The sequence below is a fragment of the Bactrocera oleae genome, chromosome 2, assembly GCF_042242935.1.
Source record: "Bactrocera oleae isolate idBacOlea1 chromosome 2, idBacOlea1, whole genome shotgun sequence".
Lineage (NCBI taxonomy): Eukaryota > Metazoa > Arthropoda > Insecta > Diptera > Tephritidae > Bactrocera > Bactrocera oleae.
Window position 1 is genome coordinate 54,710,049 of NC_091536.1, and position 23,761 is coordinate 54,733,809.

Here is a 23,761-nt window from a genome sequence, read left to right on the forward strand (position 1 = left end):
AAAAAAATAATAAAAGCAACTGCAACACCAATTAAAATAAATTAGAAATAATTCTAGGAAAAAATATTTATAATCGATATTTAAACTATACTAACAAAAAAGAATATAGCATTACGGTTAATATACATATACATATAATAAACTCTTTAAAGTTAACTAAAAGGTATACACTAAACACTTTGCAAAAACAACTTCTTCCTTAATAGTAGTCGTGTAGTGAAAATATTTATAGAAAACTATTTATATGAAATATAACCAAAATATATCTATATTATATAAGCTTGTATGGCTAATAAAAATTGCATTTAAACAATTAAAATATATAGAAACTAGTATCTGAGAAAATATTAAAACCAACCAAAATTTATAATACAAATATCATAAGAGCGAGTAAAAACTACATCCAAAAGTATGAGAAAATAACACAAAATTTTTTCGATAATATTTAAATATCCTATTAAACAATGCAATCTTAATATTAATGCTATATCACTACTATTCAATGCTATTAATTGAACCACGCGCGATAATTAAAGTTATTCTGAAAGTTTCGCGCTTCAATCAACCAACTATTTGTGTAAACCATGCAATTTGGCGCCTTCGGTAAGTCTGTTATTTAATCTCTATACATATAAATATACTACAGGAATGAAATATGCAAGAAAATACATACTTATGTAGATAATATAACTTAGCTAGGCTCGATTAGATTATATTTATAAAACAACTATTAAAGCATTTTGAAGTAGAGAATTAATAAAAAATATAAATAAATAGATATATATTTAGAATAAAATTATTAAAACAAGACTGATAGAGACGTTACGTTACGCAATCTCATAAACAAAAGGAAGTCTCCTATTTTCATAATAATTTTAAGCACGTCATTCCCCCCCTTCTTTCCTTTCTTTATGACGTCACGAACCCATATTTTATCTGTCAAATGCACACTATAAATGAATGAGATCAAAATGTCGTAACAATGTTTTTATCAGTCTTGTTATTTAGAGATTATAATAACGCAACTTAAACTATATAATATTTATTCAATATATATATATCATAAATAGACGTTCATAAATATTTATATATACATATACTACTTGACATCAACAATTTCTTTTTATATTTTCTAAATTTAAACGTTTTACTTTTATTGTAAATGCTAAATATTTTAATTAAACTGAAGTTAGTCGCGATTATATGATTTTGCTGGACTCATTCACAATACTACATTTACACTTTATGTTTTTTAAAAGTATGTGGTCACGTTAATGTACCTAAAAGACTCCCCACGAAAATAACTGAAAGTAAATAGGTAATGACAAAATTGTATGGCTAAAAAATTAGTTTTACTGTTTTGTCGTTTAAGCTTACAGTTCAAAGTATTACAGTTTTCCGATTAGGTACTGTTATACTAATTTGCTGTATTATAGTATAACATTGAATATACATACCCATTACTTCCGAAGGTGAGAAATATGGAAACATTATTTTATTATACTCTCGCAACATGTTGCTACAGATTATACTAGTTTTGTTCACCTAACGGTTGTTTGTATTACCTCAAAAAAATCAAACTAGGTATAGAGAACAATATATATATATCTAAATGATCAGGATGAAGAGACGAGTTGAAATCCAGGTCACTGTCTGTCCGTCCGTCCGCCCGTGCAAGCTGTAACTTGAGTAAGAATTGATATATCTTTATGAAACTTTGCACACATGTTTCTTGGTACCGTAAGACGGTTGGTATTGCAGATGGGCGTAATCGGACCACTGCCACGCCCACAAAACGCCAGTAATCAAAAACGAATAAATTGACATTACTAAGCTCCACAATATGATACAAGACTGTTATTTGGTACACAGGATCACATTAAAGAGGGGCATCCGCAGTTTAAATAAAACTAAAGGTGGGTGTGGTTCCGTGGTCCCTAATCTCGGTCGGTATAATGTGCATATCTCCTATACCACTGAAGCTATAATAACAAAATGCACTGGGAATTAATGTTTTTAGCATCTCTATCGACGGTGTGAAAATGGGTGAAATCGGGTGACAACCCCGCCCACTCCCCATATAACGGTACTGTTAAAAACAACTAAAAGCGCGATAAATCAAGCACTAAACAAGCCAGAGACATTAATTTTTATCTCAGGGATGGTATGAGATTACTTTGTAGGAACCGTGTTCAAAATTAGATAGTGGGTGTGGCACCGCCCCCTTTTAGGTGAAAACCCATATCTTGGGATCCGCTTAACCGATTTCAACTGAATTCGGTACATAACATTATTTTCATATTTCTATGTTATAGTGCGAAAATGGGCACTTTCCACTATGCAAACCAAGCAACAATGATTGTATCGGGATAAAAATTTGCGTGGATAATGCGTAAAGTATACCACCTTATAACCAAAAATTTTCTAAATCGAACCAAAACTGTTAAAGCCCCTAGGTACTGAATATGTGGACCTCAGTTGAATTTTTACCGAAAATATCGGTCAATGTGAAGGATGCATATGTTCCTTTAATATAAAATTTTGCCAACACCTGAAGTAATTTGCCGTTCTTTGATCTTTGCAAATTGCGAGAGTATGAAATGTTTGTTAACACCCGAACTGGGAACTTCCATACTTGTTTTTTTATATTTTTATTTTTAATTTTTTATTTTTTTTTGCAATGTGGCCCTCTCCCATTAGCTTCTCTAATATTACTAGACTACTTTCTATGTAATGGACACTACTTGAGGCAGCTACAGTAATAAGTAGTAACAAGTAGTTGACTTTTTTCTAAAAACCAAACCAAACAAAAAAAACCTTTATATATATGCCTATGCAAATTCCCAGTAAATGTATAAAATACCTTTATGCTATATGTCGATTTTTGTGTGTGAAAATTTGTATTTGCCTGATATTATTTACGTTATAATAACTTAAAAGTTTTTAAAAAATGATGAAACGATTTCATACTATTTAAATTAAAAGAGTGAAACTACTTTGTTTTAATAGTTTCTTCTTTACAGTGTCTGAAAACTTAACTTACCATATCTACGGAAAAATCGAGAAAGAAATTTGTCCGAGAAAAATTACCTAAAGTATCAAATTTTTATAAAACTCATTCATTCTTTTGAATCATCATTTAATTGAATGCACATGTAGTTAGAAAATGGTTTTAGTTTTATTATAACACTCTCATTCATTCTATAAACAAGTGACCGAGACTATCAAAAGCTCTGTGCAAAGTGTGTGAAACCACTCGCATTAAAAATCACAAAAAATAATGCAAGAAATGGCAAAGTGCTTGCTCATCCAACTTATTGTTCGGATCTGGCACTAAGCAACTTTTCGCTTTTTTGTAAGAGAATGCTGGAAGTGAAAAACAAATTGTGAAACAATCATTGCAAGGTTCTCGACGTCAATAATGTTGAACCGCAAAATCGAATTTTTCCAAAGAAAGATGTGTTCCTTTAATCTGTCTATGTGGTCAAGAAAGAGGTTTGCCGGACAAGAAAGAGTAAAGATGTGATAAATTAGCGGAGGTATCAACCTTATTGCAGTAAAATTTATCCGATGCATAAAAAACTAGCAAATAAAACTAATAGTTTCAAACATTCATTAATTGGCATTGAATTAAGCATAAAATTCGTTTTATTTCATTTTACTACAACTTTTTAAATTAACCAAATTAAAAATATTTCTTTAAGCAATTTGTTACCTCGAATCACAAAAATTATTAAATATTTCAAACTATTAATTGAATAATGTATGTATATACATTGGACAATAGGAAGAAAATATAATGTCCTCATTCAAATTGTAAACATAACTGCGTATGAGTAACATTCTGAGGCTTTGAATTTTAGGCATACACGCGTGCAGACAATAATGTTTGTCCAACACCATACGAATGGTCTTAAGCGATTACAGCAGCGAAAAACCACATCTACAGTAAAGACAGCCGCTGTGCCTTGGTGTGTGCACAAATTTCTTCCAGCAAAATGCCAAGATGAATAACAAAGGAATTTGCTCAAGATAAATTTAGGCAAAATGGTGAAAAAATAATAAATAATAAAAAGGCTTAAACGCACAGATAATATTTAATTTGCGACAAACAAATATGGCTAAAACTATATTGCACTTTCAAATTTTCTCAGAAGTTCAAAAGCGTAAGAAAAACGATTACAAAGCAAATATTAAATATGTGCCGAGATTAGCACTTGACAGCTAGGCGTGCAAATATCCCATTGTGTGCAGATATTATTCAACTTAAGCGTATGTTAATGTCACGCACGCTTTTGTAATTTTGCCAAAGTTTGATGCAAATTTGGGCGATTGTCATAAATTGAGGGACTTGCTTGTTTAGTTTTTAAATGTATGCAAGTCGCTAGAGATCTGTGCGATTGTGTGTAGTAAATAGCAAATAAAATTTATTACTTATATAAACAATATTATTTGCCCCATCTGAGTAGCTTTTATTTGAATTATTTGAATTATTTTATATGTTTGATTTATTTATTATTTTAGTTCAAGTTCTTACTTATTCGTCAAGCAAATGTCATATTCACACTTTTCCAATTTCCATTTTCATTTGGCCTATGTTGTGTGTATATGTGTGAGATCTCCCGTGAAAAAGCGAGAGTGTAATAATTATTCAATTTCAATTTATTTGAATTTTTAGTTTCTCAGCAAACATTTTAAAGTATTGCAAAGTAACACTATGCGATGAATATTGTAATTATATTTGTGAAATTATAAAAGAATTAATAAATCTGCCATGATGAGTTACTGTGACAAATGCTAGTCCATTTATTTAACTTTTCTTGTCAGTATTATTTTTAGCAGAAATAATTCAAATAAAACAGTGGTTTTATCGTCATAGATATTTCTAGAATATCTTATTTTACAGGAATTTCAAGATTTGGCTTAAGCTCTAAAATTCATTTTCGTTACCATCTCGCAAGTAATAACATAATACAAGTAGATACTCTCCTCAGGGTATATTAAGTTTGTTACGAAGTTTTTAACACCAAGACCCAATAAAATATATAAATGATCAGCATGTCGACTTAGCCATGTCCTTCTAGTCTCCCAGTTTTTGAGATATCGATCTGAAATTTTTCTCACGTCCTTTGCTCTCCAAAAAGCTGCTTACTTTTTGGAACCGCCGATATCGAATTTATTAATTTCTTTCATATTTCTATGGGTTACCTCGAAAAATTTGTGATTTTTGTCTTTACAAATTTGATCAAGTCATCTGAGAAAGGTGCAATCTCATGCTGCATTTCTGGGATAGAAATGCTCTTATAGATTCCAATATGGATTTAACTGTCACGTTAGATTCACCTTCGTTATTTCATCCATATGCGTTCATATTTCGTTTATTGCCGTTACGTACTTTGTTCTGCACAAACCCTTATGATATAATCGTATATAGTATTAAGATTTTAATATACCTATTATTCAAATTATAGTTTCTTTCAGATTTCTATTGTTGAATTAAAGCAACTTTTCACCACATTTTTCCTCGTATATTTTTAATCAGATGTTACTAAACATTGACTTTCAGACAATAGAGTTCTAGACCGAAATTTTATCTAGATTAGCAATAGGCTTTCAGCCTTACATTCCATCTGGACCAAGGATTCCTAGCTTATAATACTGGCTTCAACACAATACAACATATTAGAATAATCTCCATACTGCTGTTTTCTAATAAATTGAGATTTCAACAAACTATAAACTGGCTGCAGCCGCTGAAAGATTTTACAATAAACCTACAATTCACTGAATAAATTTCACACCCTCAATGTTCTATTAATGATGGCTTTTTAAGATTATATTAAATTTTTCAGAAAACTTCAAATCCTGTGAAAATAAATGAATGAATAGTCTTATTCCCCTTTGAATAGTTTTGTTCATCATACGCCGTGTTGACTCCTCAAGTAAAACTGTTAAATAGTTACAAATACTTATTCTGTATTCCCTTATATTTAATTAAGGCTTTGATATTGCCATTATTCGATGGCAAATCAAATTTCAATATATTTTAACGTTTTTGTAAATAGCAAAGAAACTACTGAAATTTAAAATTAATTTCATCACAAGTGAGAGGTATTAATTTCTTCGAGCATTCTGGTTTTGACAGCATCTTAAATAATATAATTCAGCTTTAAAATGAAAATGCACTAGAACTTGTCTGCCCATTATGAGACTACCAGGAAGTTATTGTGTGTATGTAAATTTAATATAAAATCTTTCTTCTGACAGGTTCATATTTGCATTTCGCTTGTAAAGGATGCTTCAAGGGCTTTTGTTATTGTCATCTCGTTTGACACTTTTATAGTTCCTTATGTCATTTTTGTCTAGATATATGAGCTTTTGTTGTTATATTATATTTGTGTTGCAAACTAAATTGCTTTGTTTAAGGTATGACTATATAATAAATATTTAAATTTCAGTTTAGTCGGAAACTAGTTAAATCCCCAGGAAACAAAAGGCTAATTTTCAAAAAATAAATAGTTTCTTTATATTTCTCTGAGTTTTTGTACAATGTTTATATAAAATAACTAAGAAAAGACAGTTCTTGTAACTGTGTATGGTTATAATACCACTACGCCTAGGGTTTTTTTCTTTTGCCAGCTTCATCAGCTTTTACAAAAGAAGATATAATTCATTCGATTCAAAGAAAAAAAAAATTTTTTTTTTTATTATTTTTAGAAAGATATAAGCAATGTTCAGGATTAGGTAAGTTTTGTACGTTTATAAGCTCAGACATGGCGAGTTTTTCAAAATATTACAATAGGTCTAGTAAAATTCATTATTTCTGTATTAAACCGAAGGTTTTATTTAGCATAGCTATAATGATCCGAGGTGTGGCACCTATACATCGAGCTTCTTTAATGGTTCCAAACAGCTTCTTTAGCTTCTAGACAATCGACATAGTATTTTCATGACCGGAAAATTTGACGATTTCTATCATTTTATCGATATTCCTAACAATTGGCCTTCCAAAGCGTGGAGGACCTTTGACATTAAAACTATATAATTATATTAGTGGAAGGAGTTATTAGAACACAAATTATTTGACAAACTACTGACCAATTTTTATACTACTTGTTGCTACAGAGTATAATAGTTTTGTTCACCTAACGGTTGTTTGTATAACCTAAAAGTAATAGAGTTAGATATAGGATTATATACAATATATATAAATGATCAGGATGAAGAGACGAGTTGAAATGCGGGTGACTGTCTGTCCGTCCTTCCGTCTGTTCGTCCCTCTGTGCAAGCTGTAACTTGAGTAAAAACTGAGATATCTTTTTGAAACTTAGTACACATGTTTCTTGGTACCGTAAGACGGTTTGTATTGCAGATGGGCGTAAGTGGACCACTGCCACCCCCACAAAACGCCATTAATCAAAAACAAATAAATTGCCATAACTAAGCTCCACAACAAGGTATAAGACTCTTATTTGGTATACAAGATCACATTATGGAGGTGCATCAGCAGCTTAATTTTTTTAAGTAGGCGTAGTTCCGCCCCCTAATAAGTTTAATGTGCATATCTCCTATACCACTGAAGCTATAACAACAAAATTCACTGAGGGCAAATGTTTTTAGCATCTCTATCGACGGTGTGAAAATGGGTGAAATCGAGTGACAACCCCGCCCAATAACGGTACTGTTAAAAACTACTAAAAGCGCGATAAATCAAGCACTAAACAAGCCAGAGGCATTAAATTTTATCTCTGGGATGGTATAAGATGATTTTATAGGAACCCCGTTCAAAATTAGATAGTGGGCGTGTCACCGCCCACTTTTAGGTGAAAATCCATACCTTGGGATCTGCTTAACATATTAGTATGTTATAGTATAAAAATGAGCGAAATCGGATTACAACCACGCCTATTTCCCATATAACCTCATTTTAAATTCCATCCAGTAAATTCTTTCCAGTATGCAAATCAAGCAACAATGATTATATTGGAGTAAAACTTTGCGTGAATAATACGTTTAAAGTATGCCACCTTGTGACTAAAAATTGTCTAAATCGAACCAAAACTGTTCAAGCCCCTAGGTACTGAATATGTGGACCCCAGTGCCTATACTAGACTTTTTACCTAAAATATCGGTCAACATAGAACAAGGCGGCAAGATCCACAAAGAAATCTAAAACGAGTGTACCATTTGACTTTGTGAGAGTATAAAATGTTCGTTTACATCCGAACTTCCATTCCTCACTTGTTGTTGGTTGTTTTGTTTTCCAAGGACTGCTAAATTTTTTTTCGATCCTTTTATGAAATACTTAAATCAATATTCACGATCGTTGGAATCTCTCTTTCATGAATAAAGCTTTCCGAAAAGCTTCACATTAGAGAAAATTAGAGTTAGAGATATTCTCACATCTGTTCCATAACGGAGAAAGCATTTAATATAAGTAATTTGAATAACCACCGGGAATTCACAAACAATAATACTGCGTAGCCCGCGGAAGCCTATAATCAAATAGTTTTAAATTCAGTTAATTCACTTGACCAATAGTCAAATTAACTCGTTATAAATTACGGTACAACTGGTACGAAACAATTGCAACTAGTCTGCTAACTGCCTTTTTCCATAAGGTCAGATAGTATTTTCGACGAGTTTATGTCCAACGGAATGCTGCTGTCAAGTTTCGGTCAGAAATACACCTGTCTCATACTTTAATTTATAATCTGAGGAATAATTTTGCAATTTTGCTTAGCCCCTTCAATTTTTATTCAAAAATCAATTTTCTAAAATTTAATAAATGTTTGACTGGACCGATTTTAGTCCGAAAATTCTGCATATAAACTGCTTATTTTTTCATGACTAATTTGATGATTCACCGCGGGGTATCTAAGAGAATATTTATTCGTGCCATACGCCTGGTCAACACATTTTTGATTGTAGGTATTCTATTGGTTTTTTTACTAAACTTAAGCCATCATATACATATAAATATAACAACAGTTTTAAACACATTTTCTGAGTGGGAGCATGTACTCGTATGTACATATGTATTAATGAGATGGCACGTTTTTTAAATACTTATTATATCCCTAATATAGAAAACATATTTTCATGTATATAAAGGGTGCTCTGTTAACCAAAAAAATTATTTTAAATTAAAGCTGGTACTGTTAAATGTGGTAGTTGCATTTACCGAAATATCAGAATATACATACTTATCCCGGACTGAAATCAAGACGAAATATAAGATTCTGTGGCTGCTACAACAACAGCAATAGCAAGAACTCAGGAAAAAAAAAACATCTGTATTTGTGAGCTCCGGGATCTACTACTGAATCTACTCATGAATCAACAGTGTCTTCAGCCTTTGGCTGGCACAATTACTCGAAAATAATAAGACTGACAATAAATCACCCCACAGTCACCCTGTATGGTATGTAATAATATAAATTTATTGCAAATATAATCGAATTGAGTGTGTATTGAATGGCAATTTCGGCAATGCAATTGTCAGTTGACGCCTCAACCATATATAAATAAATTGTGCTCAATTGTTGAAGTAATAAACATAATAAATAGTCCAGTCATTTAAGCTTTTGTATTTTGTATTCTACAATATTGATAATAAATACCAATAGCAAAAAACCCATAGGAAATGAGATTTTTCAAAAAAAGCGCAAAAAACCGATTTTTGTGACCTTTGACCTTGAAATTTAACAGTTGCGTACACCCTACCATATGTAAGTTTTGAGACAACTTTTGGGTGTCAATATACAAGTATTTACAGACTTACAGCTGGGTATCTGAATTCCGAGGTGAACTTACTAAAATGACTGGAACATTAAGGAACACTTACAAACAAGTAAGTAAGGGCTAAGTTCGAATGTAACCGAACAGTTTATACTCTCGCAAAGTCAAATGGTATACTCGTTTTAGATTTCTTTGTGGATCTTGCCGCCTTGTTCTATGTTGACCGATATTTTAGGTAAAAAGTCAACTATAGGCACTGTGGTCCACTCACAATTTTTAGTCACAAGGTGATATATTTTAAACGTATTATTCACGCAAAGTTTTACGCCGATATAGTCATTCTTGCTTGATTTGCATAGTAGAAAGTGAATAAATCAGATGGAATTTAAAATGATGATATATGGGAAATAGGCGTGGTTGCAATCCGATTTCGCCCATTTTCTTACTATAACATAGAAATATGAGCAGAACATTATGTACCGAATTTGGTTGAAGTCGGTTAAGCAGATCCGAAGATATGGGTTTTCACCTAAAAGTGGGCGATGCCACTCCCGCTATCTAATTTTGAACGCGGTTCCTATAAAGTAATCTCATACCATCCCTGAGCTTAAAATTAATGTCTCTGTCTTGCTTAGTGCTTGATTTATCGTGCTTTTAGTTGTTTTTAACAGTATCGTTATATGGGGAGTGTGCGGGGTTGTCACCCGATTTCACCCATTTTCACACCGTCGATAGAGATGCTAAAAAATTTGCTCCCAGTGAATTTTGTTATTATAGCTTCAGTGGTATAGGAGATATGCACATTAAACCGACCGAGATTAGGGGGCGGAACCCCATTCACTTTTAGTTTTATTTAAACTGCAGATGCCCCTCCCTAATGTGACCCTGTGTACCAAATAACAGTCTTCTATCATATTGTGGAGCTTAGTTAGGCAATTTATTTGTTTTTGATTAATGGCGTTTTGTGGGCGTGGCAGTAGTCCGATTATGCCCATCTGCAATACCTACCGTCTTACGGTACCAAGAAACATGTGTACCAAGTTTCATAAAGATATCTCAATTTTTATCCAAGTTGCAGCTTGCACAGACGGATGGACAGACGGACAGACGGACGGACGGACAGACAGTCACCCGGATTTCAACTCGTCTCTTCATCCTGATCATTTATATATATTGTATATAACCCTATATCTAACTCTATTAGTTTTAGGTGATACAAACAACCGTTAGGTGAACAAAACTATTATACTCTGTAGCAACAAGTTGCGAGAGAATAAAATCAAGAAAAAACGTTAACTTCGGTTGTAAAGAAAGCTATAATACCCTTCAGAAATACAAAGGCTCTTTACAAAAACTTGATTCTGATCGTTCAATTTGTATAACAGCTATATTATATAGTGATCTGATCTGAGCAATTTCTTCGGAGAATACATTGTTGCCTTAAACAACAACTCGTGCCTAACCTGGTGAAGAAACCTCGTCAAATGAAAGAGTTTTTCATTGAAGCGCTTGTTTATGATCGTTCAGTCCGATACCGGCCGTTCCGACAAATGAACAGCTTCTTAGTGAGGAAAGGACGGGTCCCAAATTTCTATTGAAAGCTTAAAAACTGAGGGACTAGTTTGCATATATACAGACGGACAGACAGACGGACATGGTTAAATCAACTCAGCTCATCATGCTAATCATTTATGTATATATTTTATAGGGTCTCCAACGTTTCCTTCTGAGTGTTACAAACTTCGTGGCAAACTTAATACACCCTGTTCAGGGTATAATATCAAGTTTCCTCTCTGAGTAAGGGAAAAATTATTTGTCCACAAAAAGTGTATCCTATTCGATTTAAAGGTAAATAGTACAAAATATTATTCATATGACAATATTACATAACAACGTCTTTCATAAACTGCATGACATTTCGGTATTTTTTGATGGTTCATTTTGTGTATTTATTGTAATATCCGGATGACATCTGTTGCCAAGTGGTTTAAGTGCATTGTTTTTCGTTTTAGGTAATGCTTAAAATCATAATGCAGAGCTTTATTGTTGTTATTGAGTGGTTATTTAGCGCTTTTTAACGGCAAATGGGTTAAGTATTGCCTAGTTTGAATTTACGTTCATTGGTTATTACTCATATTTGTAGCGCTTCCCTTCGGTTATGTTTCATCTAACCAAAAATCAGATAGTTTCTCTCCTAAAGCTACGTAATAGCTTCTTCGGATACTACAAAGTGCTTGTTTCCATATATATTTATGAGATAACAAAATTCATCACAACAAAATCCCAAATGAACAAATGATGGAATAATTCATTAGCCTCCTAAAATCCCTTGGCAACTTTTGTTTGGCAAATACCTATTAAATTGTTAGAAAAATAATTAGCGTCCTCCTGAATCACTAACAAAAATGGATTACATTGGAATTTTTTGACAGTTAAAGTTTTAAATCACCCTAGATTACAGGATCAACTCTTGGACCAGGATAACATCAGTTAAATGTTGTTGACTGTCAATAAATTTGAACAGTGAGAACTGCACATTATATTACTTGAAAATTAAAACGAAAATTGATATGAGTTTATTATAATGGATCAACAGAACACGCACTTGGTGATGAAATTTGATCTTTGGAAAATATTCAACTATATCGATATTTTAGGTAATTCTGTGCAATTGGCGAAAAACATAAAACCATAGACCATAGAAATATTAGAAGCATATGTAACCAATAATTGCTGATAAAGACTCTGATTTGTTGAAAAAGGAACACATTCCATAGATTCAAAAACTGTCATCTAAAAATGTTAAATCCGAAATACCCAAATTAATTTTACTCTAATTGACTTTATACCGTATAATACAATATATAATACCTATATCGTTAACTATTATATAAAAGGTATCGTACATATCGGTTCGTGAGGGTATATCGAAAAATATATTTCGCTTAGCATAATATGTTGGTTGGTTTGTTGAAAAAGGAGGCCCATTATGCTCCTGGAGAATAATATGTACTAAATGATATTGGTTCATTCATAAGGGACATGACGTCTCATAGGGTACTACTTTCAAAGTTAAATTTTTTCATAAAATAGCATCTAGCTGATTTTAAATTGTGCTGATATTTAACTATTGGAATGTAATAAAACAAATTTAAATGAATTTAATTAGTATTTATTTTTTTTTTTTTTTTTAATATGTTAATTAACAATTTGTGGTACTTTTCAGCCTTAGCTGACATGAGATCCTTGTTTAGCAGTTTAATAGACCTTATATAAATAAAATGACCAATTTTACATTTTTTAATAAAAATCTAATTAAGAAAGATCACAAAAACACAAGTTCTGACACCTACTCAATTTGATATAAATCATCGGCCATTTTTGCACAAGAGGCCAGCACATTGCAGACATATGGGATTGCAACTCCCGACACATGTGTACACTGTGATTCTGTGCAGTTTGGGCAGACGAATAATGCATGCCCTTCGCTTTCCCTGACTAGTTTCAGAACTTTGGATACCTCCTTCAACCATATCCTCACCCAGTACTCGCTTTAACACTAGCCGTAGCGCCATCGGTTACTGACTGCACACAACACGTCTTTACATTTGGGGTAGCAGTAGCGAGCGGGCTAAAGACTTAAAAATTATATAATATATAGGCAGCTATGCCCCAAAAAATTTCACAATGCGGTAGAATAACACCATTGGCCATCTGCTCGTTCGGCGGCTGCAGGAAAAAATGGAATATTTTTTATCTGCTTCATCGACGCCTCCTTTTGTTGTGTCACAATACAGAATTATTGCTAGCTTTCCAGAATCGGCATCAACTGCTTTTCCATGATGCATTGAGGAAACAATTATCACAGCTCTTTTCTTCTTAGGATTTTGATTTGTAAATCCAAAAAAAATTGACTGGAAATCTCTATTTTTTGGGCTAAAATTCGCTTGGTATTTCGCGTAATAAATCATGTGAGATCATCCTCAAAACTTCACTAATCTCATCTTTGGTGACGCATTCACTCAATTCACTCAAATGTTGAAAATAAAGGATATAGCGGCCAACTTATAATCGATTTCCTTTCAGCGCGATCGTCTGGATTATCGAAACGCAAACACAGTAACAAAATAACAAATATATTTTCTGACATGTCACATCCAAATATTTCACACCCTGTGCCATCCCTAGCAAATAAGTAACTTGTGCGTTCGTGGTTAGATTTCAAAATAGCTGAATAAAGTAAAAGACCCACAAAAGCCTTCAGCTCAGTTATGTCTATAGTTCAGCTTTATTCTGACAAAGAAACTTTATTCTATTATATAAGGAGACATTTTTCGGTTTGTCCAAGTCAATATTTGTTCCAGCATTTGCTCGTCAAATAATTTATGCCAAATGGTGATAGGGTCTTTAGCATCCGCGTCTGTCTTAGACCATTTATTAACATTTTTTCCGTAATAAAAATTCGACCTTCGTAATTTCGAAAGAGGCGTGGCATTATCAAAACTATCGATGCTACCTTCATCATCGGAAACCAACAACTCATCAATATCATCTTCACTGACAGATTGGTCTGAAGCCAGCAAGAGGGTATTGAATTCCTCTTGAAATAATGGACTGTCTACTCGTAATATACTTATAGCGTTTTCAGCCATTTTGCACTAAAATGAAAAAAATATTTCAAAAATATATTTGTATGAAAACTAAAAAAAAGAACTAAAAAAAAAGCTACTGAGACGCGGGTTCGTGGCAAGTGGGGGAAATTGATCAATTCTGAGAATTTTCGAAACACGCGACTCCTGTGAGACTAGTTAAAGGTTAAAACAACATTGACAACAACTGAAACGATATAATTTGTAAGTTCCAACGATTCTCCCATGACCCTTTTGCATGGTTTTTTTCGTGTGGAAAAAGCCACATGTTTAAATTTGTTAAAGCTAAGCGACCTGAATTGGACTTAAGAACCGTGTGCGAGAGGCTAGACAAAATAATGGTAGAGTGCATGAGCGTAACTTCCCGTCGGTTGCCACTTGAATTTATGAACCGAGCTATTTCACACTTCACGCTTTTTATACTCTCGCAACCTGTTGCTACAGAGTATAATTGTTTTGTTCACCTAACGGTTGTTTGTATCACCTAAAACTAATCGAGTTAGATATAGGGTTATATATATATAAATGATCAGGATGAAGAGACGAGTTGAAATCCGGGTGACTGTCTGTCCGTCCGTCCGTCCGTCTGTCCGTCCGTGCAAGCTCTAACTTGAGTAAAAATTGAGATATCTTTATGAAACTTGGTAGACATGTTTCTTGGTACTATAAGACGGTTGGTATTGCAGATGGGCGTAATCGGACCACTGCCACGCCCACAAAACGCCATTAATCAAAAACAAATAACTTGCCATAACTAAGCTCTGCAATAAGATACAAGACTGTTATTTGGTACACAGGATCACATTAGGGAGGGGCATCTGCGGTTAAAACTTTTTTTTAAAAAGTGGGCGTGGTCCTGCCTCTAATAGGTTTAATGTGCATATCTCCTAAACCGCTAATGCTATAATAACAAAATTCACTAGAAGCAAATGTTTTTAGCACTTCTATTGACGGTGTGAAAATAGTTGAAATCGGGTGGCAACTCCGCCCACTCCCCATATAACGGTACTGTTAAAAACGACTAAAAGCGCGATAAATCAAGCACTAAACACGCCAGAGACATTAAATTTTATCTCTGGGATGGTATGAGATGACTTTATAGGAACCGCGTTCAAAATTAGACAGTGGGTGTGGCACAGCCCACTTTTAGGTGAAAACCCATATCTTGAAATCTGCTCAACCGATTTCAACCAAATTCGGTGCATAACGTTCTTTTCGTGTTTCTATGTCATAGCGAAATCGGACTACAACCACGCTTACTTCCCATGTAACACCATTTTCAATTCCATCTGATTCTTTCACTTTCCACTATGCAAATCAGGTAACAATGATTATATCGGGGTAAAACTTTGCGTGAATAATGCAATTAAAGTATGCCACCTTGCGGCCAAAAATTGTCTAAATCGAACCAAAACTGTTCAAACCCCTAAGTACTAAATATGTGGACCCCAGTGCCTATAGTTGACCTTCTACCGAAAATATCAGTCAATCCACAAAGAAATCTCAAACGAGTATACCATTTGACTTTGCGAGAGTATAAAATGTTCGGTTACATCCGAACTTAGCCCTTCCTTACTTGTTTAATGTACAGGTTGTGTTTGGCAAAAAACTCTTGGTCACAAATGTACTTTAAAGCAAAACTACGGTTTAAACGAGAACTACAAGTATGTTAATGTAAAGGCTTATGAAAATTCAAAATCTTGAAATCTGCATTTCTTTTATTTCAACGGAGAAATAGGTAGGCATTTGAAAACACGCAAGAAGTTAATTAGATACATACATAAATGGATAATCTTGCATATATAGGGTGTTTTTTGAGAACTGTGGCAGCTGTCAACTCAACTGTCAATTTTTCACGGTTTGCTTACGCCTTAAGTTCTCTAACCCCAAAAAGGGCAATATATCATGTGTGGTTTCCGTTTCCGACGTCAAACACGTGTAACATATTTGCATATTTTAAACAAAATTTATCGATGTGATTGTGCTTATATAAAAAATTAAAATCACCATTTTACAGTGTATTACAATCTATTTAGTTTAAAATAGAAAGTATTATTCTCATTGATTTTCATAAAGAAGCAATAATGACTGTGAATTGGCCTCCCTTTAACCTACAGCAACGAATATATGTGTAGTATATCTTATCCTTCAAACCTTTCTTACTGTAATCAGTTCCAAAATTAGAACTCATGATCTCGCCAGAGTAGTCAGTGACACTTTTTTCTTCAATGCTAGGCTAATAACTAGAGTCTGATAGAAGCGGGTCTTTCTCTCTCTGAAAAGTCAACCTTGTTTAATTAAAGCTTTAAATTTAAATATCACAAAATATTCTCAATAGAGTATCGGCCGAACACATACCTATCAGGTCTAAAAATACGAACACAAACTTATGTAACATACTAGTATCTTAAGGGCACACCTAGTGTGACAACCTAAATGGGGCGATTTTTGGGAATTTAAACAAAAAACTAGTCTATCAATTATTTTTGAATTTTATTGGTATATTTATACCTATGTTACCACACAGTATAATGTTTGAAGAGTAAAATTCCAAAACTGACAAATGCCGACGTTTTTAAGAAAATAGTTGAATTCTATCCAAAAATGTTGGTGGTTTTTGACCCTCGCTCGCTGTAACTCAAAAACTATCGGAAATATCGACTTATTTAATACTTTTTGTTTCTTATTTTAAAAGGTATATGTTAACCTATTGAAATGAGAAAAAATAATCGATTTTTTGCCACTAGGCGTGCTCTTAAAAAAATATTTTTTTATAAATTCATTTACTTAAGAGTATGTGCGATCTACATGATGGTCCAAAATTGCGGCACCTTGCAAGACATATCCAACTTAGTTTTAAAAATTTCTAAGGTCTATATGGAACAAAAGGAGCTTGCCACAAGTTAGAGCCGAGATTGCTACACTTCTTTTACTGTGAGAATAATTTTGGGTCTAACGGAAGCTGTTAGTAAAGAAAGAAAAACTATGAGTGCCTTTGTCGATCATTTGAAAAGGATAAAGAAATATTGAAGTATTCGGTGGTCGAAAACAAAAAAAGGACCAAAAACAAAATCATTTAATGGCATTGAGTCTTTATAAGAATTCGATAGAAGATGGTTTAGCAAACCGCAGTGATCAAGATTGTACTATAATCGACCCATGTTTGGCCTTTTTCCCAATTTTTTCTTAATAATCAAGAAAATCTAGCTCCTTATCTAATTTTTTGATTATATTCATATTCGCTTTTGCTCAGTTAAATCAATTAACGAGCTGTATTATTTCTATCAGTTTCTGTGATACAAATAGTCTGTTCCAATAGACTGTTCACTACAAAGTCATTCCGAAAAGGTGCTCTCTGTGCAATTAACGGCCTATTTCGTCAGATGCTATTGGTGGCTGGCGAAATCAATTAATGTTGCGACTACCCTTTTATTAGTTTTGTTAAGAAACTAAGCATTACGGGTTGTAATCTCACTTACTATCTAAATTCCTCATGGATAATGAATCATCATATACCATATATACTTTTTATGTACATACTATATACTTGTAGTTCTTATCAACCCGAAATATCAAAATTTATTTATAAACTCGTTCTCTTCCTTTGAAATTTCGTTCAAACAGTATAAATATAGTCACACTGTATCCTTATAAAGGTGTCAGAATAAAATCGGCCAGCAAACGGAATTGCGCTCCAGGTGAACAAGTAAACAACAATGTAAATACAATTTAATAAATTTTCCCCTTTACGGCGCAGCGTGATTGAAGTGTCATAGCTTGTGGCTACCACTGCGAGCCACCGAAGAAGAAGGCGACAAAATACTAAATAAATAAAGCAGCATGGGATTGTTTGCTTGTTTGTATTATTGCGATTGCTTTCCAATACACATAGCCATAAGCCGTTGTAATCCGCTTAAGATTTCCGGTTGGCAGCAGACACGTGTCCTTCACTTACTTCCTTGCTTCCCAGCAAGTGTCTGCACATGAACTACTTTCATCAACACGTCAGCTTTCTCACTTTCTCTGCACTTTATATACATATAAAAATGTGGTTGTCCACACTCACTTTATTAAAGAAACGGAATTCCCCCAGGACTTAGCCTTTCGTGTGCGCTCAACACTTGTTGCCATTGATTTTTCACCAATATATGTATGATGTTTGTCACTTTAAGTTGCTTCAACTTCATTGACTTTGTGCTTTTATTCCGGCAATTATTGGGAGTCGTGCTAGTCGAACATTTCCGGTAATCAAAGAAATCCTTGCCATTTGCGGTTATATGCACCAGTATTCAAAAGGATATGGGCTTAATGTGTGTACATAAGTAGGTCTGTTAAGTGTGGTATATTAATCAAAGATGTGTGTGGAAAGTGGTTTTTAATCAAATGCATACACATGTGTGTATTAATTGCTTATAACGGTAAAATTACTTAAACGTAATAGAACTCGTCATTATATAATCAAACCTGGCCTATTGTTCAACCCTTTAATATTCTTGAAATTTTTTATAAATATACTATCAATTATCAAAACAAGATATGTCATCAGCCCATTTATTTGGTCAGTCCAGTCAAAGTATTATTTAGGCCGATAGGATGCTCCACGTAACTTGCCCATCAGCACAAATATACAATTTTAGAAATACATTCCAAAGATGCTGGAATTCTTACCTCATAGACAAAATTGCATGTTAGCATTGTGGAAGATTTTCTAAGAAACCTTCACACTCAAGTTCTGAGATTTAACAATCCACAAAGAAAAAATGCTCCTACATCAGTGGAATTGTAGCAGAGAGGGCAGGAGCAGTGGCAGGTTTTTCAGCTACAAAGTGGTTGAAAGTGGTTTGGGTATTCTACTTTATTAAGACCTTAAGTAATTGAGTGGCACCCAACATTCAGTGAAAGTCATGAAGTCACTTGCTCATGCGAGTTATTCCTACAACTCTACCTATGTTAATGACGATAAAAAGTATAACAACCTAGCAGAGAATCCTACATTCATCAGAAGCAGCACTATTGGAGATGAGACGGGGGTATATGCATATGACGTCGAACTGTCGAACAATCTCAGGAATGGTGCCGAAGGCCATTCTAACCGAAGGTTATAAAAAGTGTATGAAAATTTGGATTAACTTTGGCATGCTTGCATTAGTTCAGGAGCCATTTTGGCAACGATAATATTGATTTGTATTAAAATACGTGCACATATTTTTTTTGTCAGCCCGGGTCAAATTAGATTAGATGGTATTTCTATTGTAATTATTAACCAAGGGAAGCTCGAGCTTGTAGGGATCTTTATTGCGAACATATATATGTCAATCGATCGGCTTTTGCCAGGAACTTGGGACCAGTCCAACTTTGTTCACGATGCAGCAGTTCAGACGGTCGTATAGCTCTGCTCAAATGGACGTTCGAATTATAAGTCTGGGGTATTAGTCACGCCACTGCCTGATTATGTGATGGTCTACTCTAATATATATATATGGCGTTAGCGACTTTATGACGAAAAGTCTTCTATATTAACTTCTGATATTGTAAAGATATATTATCGAGGGACTCGACCTAATGAGAATGTACCACTTAAGTGTTAGAAATTAATATTCTAAGTCTTATTTGATAGTAGGTATGTAACTCTAGGGCAGAAAACGTTTACATTTTTTGGTAAATACTGATTAATTTTAGGAAAGTACTTTTAACGCAATTGGGAAAGAATGCCTTGGTTATGCAAGTCAACTCGAACTCTATATAAACTTTGGTGATGTTCTAAAGGTCACGTCATCTCGATTAAAAAGTTAACGAAAGTGTTAATAGTTGTGAGACTGGTTGGTCACTTTTTTTATAAAGTTGGTCAGTTGAGCAATCTGTTTGTTGATGATCGAATATTAGAAACTTAATAAATTAATTGGCTTTGGAAAACGTTTAGATTTCATTTAACGCGTGTTTTTGGAAATAAGTGAATGTCCTTTGTGACTCAAATAACAAATATAATCTCGGTTGAGAACATTAGAATTATTATTAAACATTTTAACAAAATTGTAATTAGTTGCCGAGAGTTAGTATTTAAGACATATGAATCTAGTTTAGATTCATCATCTTCAGTAATCGCAGCTCTAGGATTCATCTCCATACTTTGAGTTTAAGCCGACAGCTGATGAAGTTAATCAGGAAATTTTCATACCTGAAGTACTCGGAGCTATTTAACGGCGAGAAGCAGAAGTTGGAACAAAACAAGAAAAAACGTTAACTTCGGCTGCACCGTAGCTATAATAGCCATCACAGGCTCATTTCCTATAGCAACTATATATGCTCCGATCTTAATTTGATCGGAGATTAAAGCGTGTCAGTCAAATTTCGTGAAGATATCTTGCCAAATAAAAAGGTTTTCCACTGCTGAGTAAGTAGTTTGCATATATACAGACAGACGTACATGACTAAATCGACTCAGCTCGTCACCCTCATCATTTATATATGTATATACACCGACGTTTCCTTCCAGGTATTACAAACTTTGTGGCAAACTTAACCTGTTCAGGGTATAAATGTTATAGTAGGTCTGGATTCGAACATACAACTCGAAGAATATTGATATTATAGTCTTGTACTCAAAGTGCTTTCCAATGTATATATTGGTAAAAAATTTGGTTTTCTGTAATTTAATTCGACAGAAAATATATGTATATTAGGGTGGGCCAAAATAAAGGCTGTGTTTTTTCGCTTCTCTTAAAATTTTGTTTATAGACTCCTTTAAGAAAGGCTCTCCATGTATGAGCTCTTAATTGTAACGGGGAGGACCTTCCCTAACCTAATGGTTTTATATTTTTTTCTTATTATCAGATAGAAAAATCCATACCTCGCTTCCAATCATTTGAAAAGATATTTCTTTCATGAATTTTGTTGGAAATTGAATACTTTACAAAATGGTTTTTAACGGTTTTTCTTAAATTTAACATTTTAAAAGATATGACTAGTTTGACTATTTTTACCCAAATTTGTTTTTTTCTTTTGATATGATATGATTTTATAACTCAAAAAAAAACATCATTTTAAATTAGAAATCTAATATTGTAGTATTGTAACGAATTTACTGGTCTCTTTTGTTTCATTTTTTTTGTGTTTTCCTTTGATAGGCATTGATATTTGACGATGAATATCTCGTATATTCTTAACTTTATCAAAAAATTAAACATCCCATTTTGTAGAGCAAAAAATTCCCTACAATACTATGATATTTTCAATTCAAAATGTTTTTTCATTATATTATAAAATTCAACAGAAAAAAAATTCTCTTAAAATAGTCAAATTTCAACTGCTGATATCTTTTCTACGGTTAAGTTTACGAAAAAACGTTATAGACTTGTTCCGAATTCAAATTTTTACAAAATCCACAAAACAAAATATGCTTTCAAGTAGTTCAAGAGCTCGTTCTTGGAGAGCTATTCCAACCAATATTTTAGAGTAAGAAGCTAAAAAAAAAACATTCGGTTTCTGACCCACCCTAATATATATCTATGTATATCGGACCACTTCGGTGCACCCGAAGTTAACGCCTTTTCTTGATTTTATAAGTTGACTTAAGCCTGCCCCAATTATTTCTGATTTTCTAATATAAATATGTATATAAAGTCGGTTGCACTGAAGCTATAATACCCTGCACAAATACAAAAGATTTCATACAAGAACTTGATTTTGATTGTTCGGTTTGTATTCTTGGAGAGAATAGGACGAGTGTCAGATCTGTATCTCGAAGACTAGTAGTTCAGACTGACGGACATCGATTATGCTCCTTTTGCTGATCATTTACCTATATATTTAGTATGGATGTACTCTCCGAAGTTTGTATTTAGGGGTTATAAACTCGTTAATACTGTTCAGGGTATAAAAACACTATTTTAAGAAAATAATCAAAGAAATTAATACATTCAGATAAAATATTTTTTTCTTGGAAATTTTTCATATTAATCAGCATAATTTTTTACCGTGATTTCCTACAGGCCCACATACCACTTGCTTAACCAAAATCTCGTCAAACAGGTTAAAGACATTGTCGCATACTTTGCGGCATTAAAGATACCACAACATATTAACCCCTAAAAGTATGCGTCGTCCGCAGTGAACTGCTTTCAATTGCGCCGGTAAACCACTCTTGTTCATCCCAACGCCCATACACAAGAACATATATGTATATATACCAGTATGCAAACTGCAAGCCATGTGACATTGGCATGACAGCAGAAAAAACCAAAAACACAAAAATAGCCATACAAAATGCCATAAAAGTAAAATAAGTCAACAACGAAAAATTTTCTAATCTAATTATTACCTGCTTTACATTTTCCACAACATTTACTTTGCTATGCAGCGACAAAAAATCGTAAAAAAATTTAAATGCACACATGACAACCCTACGCATCTACCGACGCCTCCAATCGGCCAGGTGATTATTACTAATACTTTGCGCGAATGTCCGCACAACGGCGCCGCCATTTCTCGTTATTTTGTTGCAGAATTATAAGCCGATTTAGTAATTTACACGACGCACTCACTGTCCAACATAGCCGGCGTACACCGTGTTGGCAGTCGTCTGTGGGCCTTCGGTGGGCGTTAGTGAGTTACCTGTTTAGGCATTTTGCACCAGATTCACACAAGTAGCGCCGGAGCTGCCGCCATAGACGCCTTCAAGCATGCAAGGGTTGCGTTTGAGCCGCTTCAACGGTCAAATGCCAACATGGTACCTTTGATGGCCTTCAACTGTCACAGTTACAGTTAGCTGTGTATTGCCGCAAATAGCCTGCTTTCACCTGTCAGCTCTTTGCACGCCTGGCTTTGCTTTATTGTTGTTTATGTATGTACATACATATAAGTATGTATTTTCGTGCCGGTTGGCATTCGCTAACAGTCATATTGTTGCTTTTGTTATTGTCTGTAATAGAAACATGAATATCATGCCTAGCGCCAGTCAGCAAAGCTCTTGGGCCGGCATGCGAAAGTAAGCAAGAACAAAAAGCTCGCGGGAAGTAGTCGAAAGCTCAATGGCTAATTTTACGCTCAAATGCCGAATTGAGCTCTAACGAAGTGTCGGCAATAGGCAAAATGAAATATACATTGAGTCTTTATGACAGCGATTTCGCTTCAAAACAGCTGTTTTTGACAACTCCTACGGCAGTGTGTGTTTGTGCTGCTGCCAGCTGTAAAATAACAATTTGCTGTATGTAAATACACAGAATAGAAAAATTTATGGCTACATTAGGTAGGTGGTGGTTTGTCACTATATAGAAATTAGTCGATTTACATACAAGTATATACCATCTTTATATTCGAATGCAGCGCTGATTTAATATTATATAAAGGTTTCTTGTGCTGATGATGCGTTCTAA

General features: G+C 33.8%; 1 protein-coding gene across 7 annotated transcripts in view; it reads left to right on the forward strand.

The window, feature by feature from the left end:
- The first annotated feature begins 464 nt into the window (after positions 1-464).
- Positions 465-23,761, forward strand: part of fru (sex determination protein fruitless) — a 300,477-nt gene continuing 277,180 nt past the window's right edge. For 3 of the 7 annotated variants that reach the window (XM_070113189.1, XM_070113185.1, XM_070113187.1), the window contains exon 1: positions 465-603. In XM_070113189.1, the coding sequence (XP_069969290.1) occupies positions 482-603 (122 nt within the window). In that variant the 5' untranslated portion in view covers positions 465-481. The remainder of the gene's footprint in view (positions 604-23,761) is intronic. The other 4 variants (XM_070113190.1, XM_070113188.1, XM_070113186.1 and 1 more) reach the window with 3 other exon arrangements.